We start from the raw sequence: 8,026 nt of genomic DNA, 5'->3' as shown, positions 1-8,026 counted from the left end.
CTCTGTCTCAAAAAAAAAAAAAAAAAAAAAAGAAAAAAAAAAGAACCATCCAGGTAAAGGGACCAAGGTGTTCTTAGCTTTTGAAAATTCTAGTATCGGGAGGTGCCTGTGGCTCAGTGAGTAGGGCGCTGGCCCCATATACCGAGGGTGGCGGGTTCAAACCCAGCCCCAGCCGAACTGCAACAAAAAATAGCCGGGCATTGTGGTGGGCGCCTGTAGTCCCAGCTACTAGGGAGGTGGAGGCAGAAGAATTGCCTAAGCCCAGGAGTTGGAGGTTGCTGGAGCGACTCCACTGTACTCTACCAAGGGTGAAAAAGTGACACTCTGTCTCTACAAAAAAAAAAAAAAAGAAAAGAAAACTCTAGTATCTCTCAAAAACCATACCTGATGTGGAAAGCAATGTTGGGGGATAATATCAAACAGCAAGTCACAAACCAATGGGGGGGTGTCAGGGACATGCACAAACAAACTGACTCTAACCCTCTCACCCCATTGGTATGCAACTGTTAATAATTCCAATAGATAGGCATGGTCATTATTTTTGTGAGATGAATACATTAGGCTATCTTGGCCTAATGCCACTGGATATCTGATTCCTTTAACACCTTTTGATCTCACGCTCACTAAATAACTTTCTAATAATTACTTGACTTTTTAAATCATTTGCCCATGGAAAGAAAATAAAATGCAGCAAGCTTAAAACATACAGGTCTTTGTGGTAATTATTTTTCATTGTAAATTAATATTTTTATTTAAGCTTTAAACATTAGCCTCTTGACCTGAAAAATCTGAGTTTACTTCTGAGTCAGTTAATGTTACAGGTGAAAGGAAAAACAGAATCAGACTTTTGAGCCTACAAATCAAAGGCCAGATTCTACACTATATAAATTAAAGAAGGTAATGAATGCTATCCTGTGCAACCTCTTGATTGAAATTCTCCTGCCTTTGTTTTGGTGTTACATATCCCATCCAACATCATCAGGTGTTATTACCCAGTACCGAGCCTTCTTCAAATTTCCACACTACACCATGGCATTACAAATCAGTCATTCTCTTTTAATCACAGTGTTTTCATCTGTACAATAAATAGCATTATTTTCTCTATGTCAAAGAAGATACGTGGCTCGGCGCCTGTGGCTCAAGCGGCTAAGGCGCCAGCCACATACACCTAAGGTGGCGGGTTCGAATCCCCAGCCTGGGCCCGCCAAACAATAATGATGGCTGCAACCAAAAAAAAAATGGCCGGGCGTTGTGGCGGGCGCCTGTAGTCCCAGCTACTTGGGAGGCTGAGGCAGGAGACTCGCTTGCGCCCAGGAGCTGGAGGTTGCTGTGAGCTGTGATGCCATGGCACTCTACCCAGGGGGATAGCTTGAGGCTCTGTCTCAAAAAAAAAAAGATAAGTGAGGCTAAATATACCTTAAGAATACGCCGTACACTGAGGTATTTGTTCTTATAATGCTTTATATAAATACCTATACATTAGAAATAAATCTGTAAGGATTAAAATCTAACATTTCTATTTCCTAATTTTCTTTTTTTTTTTTTTTTTTTGAGACAGAGCCTCAAGCTATCCACCTGGGTAGAGTGCCATGGCATCACAGCTCACAGCAACCTCCACCTCCTGGGCTCAAGCGAGTCTCCTGCCTCTGCCTCCCAAGTAGCTGGGACCACAGGCGCCCACCACAATGCCTGGCTATTTTTTGGTTGCAGCCTTCATTGTTGTTTGGCAGACTGGATTCGAACCCGCCACTTTAGGTGTATGTGGCTGGCGCCTTAGCCCCTTGAGCCACAGGCACCGAGCCTATTTCCTAATTTTCTACGGGGGAAGCTAACAGTATCACCTAATTCAAAATTATCCAATACCAGATGTATTTACAAACAAGTAACAATAATTTTCCATTCCATTGTTAAACAACATAAATGTATGGTTTATTTTTCTTATTACATGTTGTAGTGCATGTTTTTAAACCACTTATTCTATGTTGTAAAAAAAGACAGCCCTAAGGTTGGGGACATGATCTCTCCATTTTTTGGAAATATAATAGAAAAAAGTGGAGAATAACATACTTCCTGCCTGTGACTACTGCATCGTGGGAAGTCTGGAAGATCTGGACATTGAGAATGAGCTTTTGACTATCAACACAGTTGTCTAAGGGACCAAAACAGTTTCAGTTGTGAGCCTAATGCCTTAGTGCCTCAACTGCTTTGACAGAACTACTACTCAGGAAAGATTAATATTTAAAAGAAATGAGAAATTAAAAAAAATACGTAATGAAAAAACTGATGAAAGTATTCCTGTTAACATTCAAATAAACAAAGGTTAGCCTCCCACTAAAATGAATTACTTAAATTTTAAATAATCCCAAATTATACTGTCTACTGAATAAATACAATTCAACTGCCAGGCTCTTCTTACCTATGCCTAGACTATCTTTTCATGCTTACCTTCCAGAAAGACCCATTTTCGAAGACTACTGTTTTCTAGACAAATTATACTATTTTTTGCTCTCTGTCCATTTTCAACATGGTTTAGCATGGGTCTTTATGCCCACTTCTTATTTATGTCTAAAATATCCTCTCCTTCTCTAGCAGTTGAAATCAATGATTTATTCACCTATTTACCAAGTAATTGCTGAGTAGCTGTTCCTTCCATATGTTAATCCAAATGCTGGAGAAACAAAATACAATTAAAAAGGGACTATTCCTACTCTTACAGCTCTTACCGCAAATATCACCCCCTCCCAAATGCCTACCCTCAATCTCTTCCTTCATGAAGTCAGAACTATTCAGAACTTTCAAAACACTTCTTACCTACACTTACCCTTGTTTTGTAGTTTCTCATGTACATGCAAAAGCTCTCCTACTAATCCATGGGTTCCAGGGTAAAGCATCATTATATCTTTGCCAAGGGCCTGCTATTAAATAGATATTCTGTACACATTTACCTAATAATTTTTAAATTAACTTAGTTGTAAAGCATGTCTTTTTCATAATTTCAATGTCTTCAATTTGTATATTTCCTATTCTTCTAACAGCAGGCTGGAGTCAGACTGAAATCTGGCTCTTATCAACTTATCACCTACGTATGTGAGCAATTTACTTCATCTTGCTTTGTCTTACAAAGGTCCTTACTTGTAAAACAGGGATGATTATGGTATTTCTATTGTACAAAGTTGTGGTGATGATTCAATGAATTGATATGTATAAGGTACTTTGAATATTACCTGTTATTTTTATTATTATCCAAACAATATTCTTGTCTTGATTACTCAACTTCTGGCAGAAGAACCTTATAAGTTTATAAAATGTACTGTATTACACATACAAATTCATCCTCAGTTTTTACAGATTCCTTGCTTGTGAATTCTTGCTAAAATTTATTTGTAATACCAAAATCAATACTCAAGCTGCTTTCATAGTCATTTGTAGACATGGACAGATCAACAAAAAATTTGAGTTGCTGGGCACACATTTCCAGTTAAGGTCAAACAAGACAACCACACTCTGTTTCAGCTCTCATATAGAAAAGGACCAGAGGACAGAGATGGGAGGGGGTAGTGAGGTGCAGTGCAAGAAGCTCCAGCTTTAGGGCAGTTGACAGGATTTGAATTCCAGCTGTGGCACCTGGTATTAGTGGGGTGGCCTCAGACTAGTCACTACTGAATCTCAATCTCTCTTTTCAAGAATAAAGAAATTATATCTACCAGGATGGACTGTTTGTAGGATATTCATTTAGAAGCACTGATTTGCTAAATAAGTGTTCCTAATAACTTTATAGAACATAATTAACATGAATAAAGAGAATGGACTGCTTTTTTTCTTAATAAATCCATAAAATTTCATTTTGTTGTGAAAATATTTTTAGAATTTCACAATGATAGCTAAAATAAGTAGAAATACTTTTAGATGACAAAAAAGGATAGAAACCCTGGTTATAAATTTAGATCCTCCTGTGAATTCAGCTTAACACAGGCTGATCACTTTTAAGGAACTCAATAATGAATATTATCTTAAAAATGGCATTCCTGAGATTTGCATTTGCTTTTGAAATAAATTATTTTACGTACTTAAAGAATTTGTTTCAGAGTTTAATTATAAAATTTTGTGATTCCCATGAAAAACAAAAATATAAACACTTGCATAAAAAACTTTAAAGTTAATTACAAAGCTGCTGTAAGTTGGATGACTTCCTTAAAATAAACATACCATTTCATATATTTTAATTTTCTCTTTCAAGAAACTGATTTGCATTTTGAAGTCTTCCTTCTTTTTTTGATAATCTTCTAATAGATGGTCTTGTTCTTCCAGCTGTTGCTGATGAGTGAGGATTTGCTGTTTGGCTTGTAGTAAATCTGCAGCTGTGTTACTATGAGTGCTGTTTCTCAGAGTTTCGCTAGCCTGTAACTTGCAAACAGAAAGAAACATCAATTAAATTCCAAAATGACCGCCTTAGAGAACAGACACCTTTTAGGGTGTTACTCAGCCCACAATGGTGCTCTGGGAACTTTCCTGGCTTCACAGGCTTGTAATCCCAACAAACACGCTGCCATTGCTGACTGCATAAGGATGGGCACATTATCCAAGTGGAGGAAACAGTATTACCTTTCCCTTGAGAGAACAGAGAAAGGACGTCGCATGAGAGAAATATGATGGAGGAAAGCATACAGAGAATATTAAGGCCTAAAAAAACAATATTCTGGGTTCCAGACAACTTTCTAATTTCTACTTCCAATCCCTTTCATATTACACTCCCTGGTTGTATTTTTGCCCTTGAGTTCTGTAAGACAAGCTTGTATCACTCATTACACTAAATTTCTCCTTTTTACTTAAGCTATTTCAAACTGTTGTCTGTTACTTGCCATTAGAACCTTGATTACTGCAATTAGATTACTGTGGCTCTGATTATAGGTAAATGAAATATATACAGCCTAGTGACCATTTTAGAAACTAAAACCATACCAGCATTAGCAAAAGTAGAATGTGACTACAGTTTAATTTCAGCAAAAATTCCCTCAGTCAACCTTATAAGGTTTTGTAGGATTTCAAAGTAAAGACACAGAAGAAGTACAAAGAAAACAGCCGCAGACAACCACTCAAGAAGCATGAATTAAATTCTTGGTTAACATAACACATACATAATTAGTTTTTCCAACATGATATGACAAGCAAATGGCTTTTTAACCAACTTAACATTTGTTCTTCAAAGTCAGAAATCTTTTTAAAATTCATTACTAAAATATTAATAAATTTTGTTTCACTAGTAATACTTACATGCTGAAACTGAATCTGTAATTTTTGACTCTGTTCAGTCAACTCTAAAAATTCTCTCATTGTCTCATCCTTTTCTCTTCTTGCTTGTTGTAAATTAGCAGTAAGCTGGGTTATGATGCCATCTCTTTGTTTAATAGCAGCTTCAAATTCTTGTAACTAAAGTAAACCAATGAAAATACTAAGTGCTAGACTTCTTTTTTAAACAAAATTGATTATTATTATTATTACAGGTAACTGCTTTTCAAAAATGTGAAATTCAAAACATATATTGGCAGAATTCTTACCACTTGTAAGCAATCTTTTCTATACTTGAAGGAATTGGTTTTTACTTCCAAATCAACTTTGAAAAAAATGTATCTAAACTAAGGGAAAAAAGAATACTTTGATCTGGCTCATCCATTCACCCACTTCTGCAAAATTGTACCTTCATATTTATGGGTACACCAATGCTACTCCTTATAATACCACCACAGACACGTTCAATGCCAACTAGTTTCTGCAGAGGACTAAACTGAAATGCACTGTCACCCTCATCAATGTCCATGTCACTTTGTTTTCTTAATTGCCTGCAATGGACAACAGATATTACTCTAACCACACAGGTTACATATAAGGATTTGTTGACTTTTTTTTTTAAGAGACGAGATCTTACTACATTTTCCAGGCTAGATTTGAACTTTTGGACTCAAGCAATCCTTCTGCCTCAGCCTTCCAAGTAGCTAGGACTATAAGCATGCACCACCATGCCCAGCTTGGTGACATTCTTAATGGGTCTAAGTCATAATATTTTAATGTGGTTTGCATGATTATTTTCTCTCAAGCAGATTATAAAAATATCTGTTCTCCTGAAGTAATTTTGGACTAGCTATCTTATAAAGTTAAATGAGAGTCCCTACTATATTAGTCTTATTAATGAAATCCTAGTTTTAAAGAGGGTTGTTTATATCATATACAAGGTCAGAAATTATGAGATGATCTTAAGTTGCCATTTAGTCCTGCTTTATTGCTCAGGCTGGACTCAAACTCTGGGTAGCTCAGGCCATCCTCTTGCCTCAGCTTCTTGAATAGCTGGGACTGTTAAGTGTCTCCCAGCTATGTTATCGTTTAAAAACCCCATCTTTAAAGGGAGTACATATGCTATGCTATCATTCAAAGTTCCTATTTCTGTTTTTGTGAGTAGCAACTAAAAGACACAGAAAGTAAGCATACCTGCTGCAGGCCTTCAGTCCCACAGGTGGCTCTCAGTTCTTCCAGTTCTCTGTGTAGCTCTTCAATCTCATGCTGTTTTCCAGCTAATTCACTTTCCATCATCTCTAGATGAGTCTGACTGTACTGCGCTCCTTGTCCAGAGTAAGAATCATCAACATCAAATCCTTCTTCCTAAATCAATTCAAGATTTTTAATAAATCAGGACTAGCAACATTCTTTAGGGAGATGGATTCAAATATTGAATTCCACGGCAAAGTCCACTTTAAAACATCACTCATCACCTGGAACTTTACTGGCATGGCAACTTACTTTGTTGTTAATATGATATATACCTCAAGAGCATAAACAAGAATATCCACAAAGTCTGTTACAGTTGACTTTTATGATAAAAGGTAAGTAAGTCTGTTTTGTTAAACATTAAAAATCAATTTGAAATCACACAGAAAGAGGTACATGCAGGAAAAAGTTTTGTTAGTAAGCCAGATAATTTTAAATGATATAAAACATTAGTATCACAAGCAATTTTAAATACTGTACCCTTAATACATTTGTAGGCTTTCCTGTTCTCATCACAAATCTGCAACCATTTACCTGTATAAAAACAATTTCCTGATATAATTATGATCTTAGAGAGAATTTTACTTAGCGAATGATATTTCTGCTAATTGTGTTCATGCCTTTGTTGTCTTTAATCTCTAGAGAAAATGCCTCATTGGCAAAAACAGATACAGTGATTAAATTTAATTGAAGTATTTAAAGATTATGACTGTTTCAAATGCCAACCATTCCCTGAACATCTCAATGCTCACGATGCAAAAGATACTAAAGTATGTATATACATTTTCACTTCAACAAATTAAGGTTCTAACTAAGTGCAACTTCTATTTGGTTTTCAGGATATAAACCTCAAGTTACTGGATCCTCTTTTATAAAATGCTTAATTTAAATAATTGGTTTTGGACTACATCATTATTCATTTTCAAGTAAAACCACTTACTGATAGAAATTTCTTGAAAGCTGGTAAGCAAGTCAAAACACAGGAGGTAAGTGGTGAGGAACACTCCCTCGAGAACTTTGTACTGGGGCTAGAACTACGATAGCTATGCCAGCACTGACCAATGTCAAGGTTTTCCAGAACACAGTACTACTCACCTCTAACACAAATGTTTGTGGTAGGAGGAAAAGGATGACATCAAGTCTCCAGGGTTGACCTCGTGAGGATTAGTTTCACATCAATTAATCCATTTCATAATCATTCTTTGTCGCTTAATAGTGCGAAAACCAACTTTATCCTTCCCTACATCTTAATTATTCACAATTCCATGTTAAAAGAATCCAAGCTAATGAAGTTGTTACTGCTGGAATGCATAGCACAGAATAGCCTACTACTAGAATTAGATCCCTACGGGCCACACACTTTAAAAAGTGGAAATCCTGGCTCGGCGCCTATAGCTCAACCGGCTAGGGCGCCAGCCACGTACACCTAGGGTGGCGAGTTCGAATCCCCAGCCCGGACCCGCCGGGCAACAATGACGGCTGCAACCAA

At 36.7% G+C, this 8,026-nt stretch overlaps 1 protein-coding gene across 1 annotated transcript in view; it reads right to left on the bottom strand.

The window, feature by feature from the left end:
- Positions 1–8,026, bottom strand: part of AKAP9 (A-kinase anchoring protein 9) — a 171,481-nt gene that overhangs the window by 119,108 nt on the left and 44,347 nt on the right. The window contains exons 4-7 of the mRNA XM_023507496.1: positions 7,018–7,071; positions 6,481–6,651; positions 5,272–5,427; positions 4,207–4,404 (exon numbers count right to left, since the gene is read on the bottom strand). Of these exons, the coding sequence (XP_023363264.1) occupies positions 4,207–4,404; positions 5,272–5,427; positions 6,481–6,651; positions 7,018–7,071 (579 nt within the window). The remainder of the gene's footprint in view (positions 1–4,206; positions 4,405–5,271; positions 5,428–6,480; positions 6,652–7,017; positions 7,072–8,026) is intronic.

This window comes from Otolemur garnettii, unplaced genomic scaffold (genome assembly GCF_000181295.1).
Source record: "Otolemur garnettii isolate 467f Iridium unplaced genomic scaffold, OtoGar3 scaffold00005, whole genome shotgun sequence".
In the NCBI taxonomy this organism is placed as follows: Eukaryota; Metazoa; Chordata; class Mammalia; order Primates; family Galagidae; genus Otolemur; species Otolemur garnettii.
Note: the sequence above shows the minus strand (reverse complement) of the source record. Positions and strands in the feature narration are given on the sequence as shown.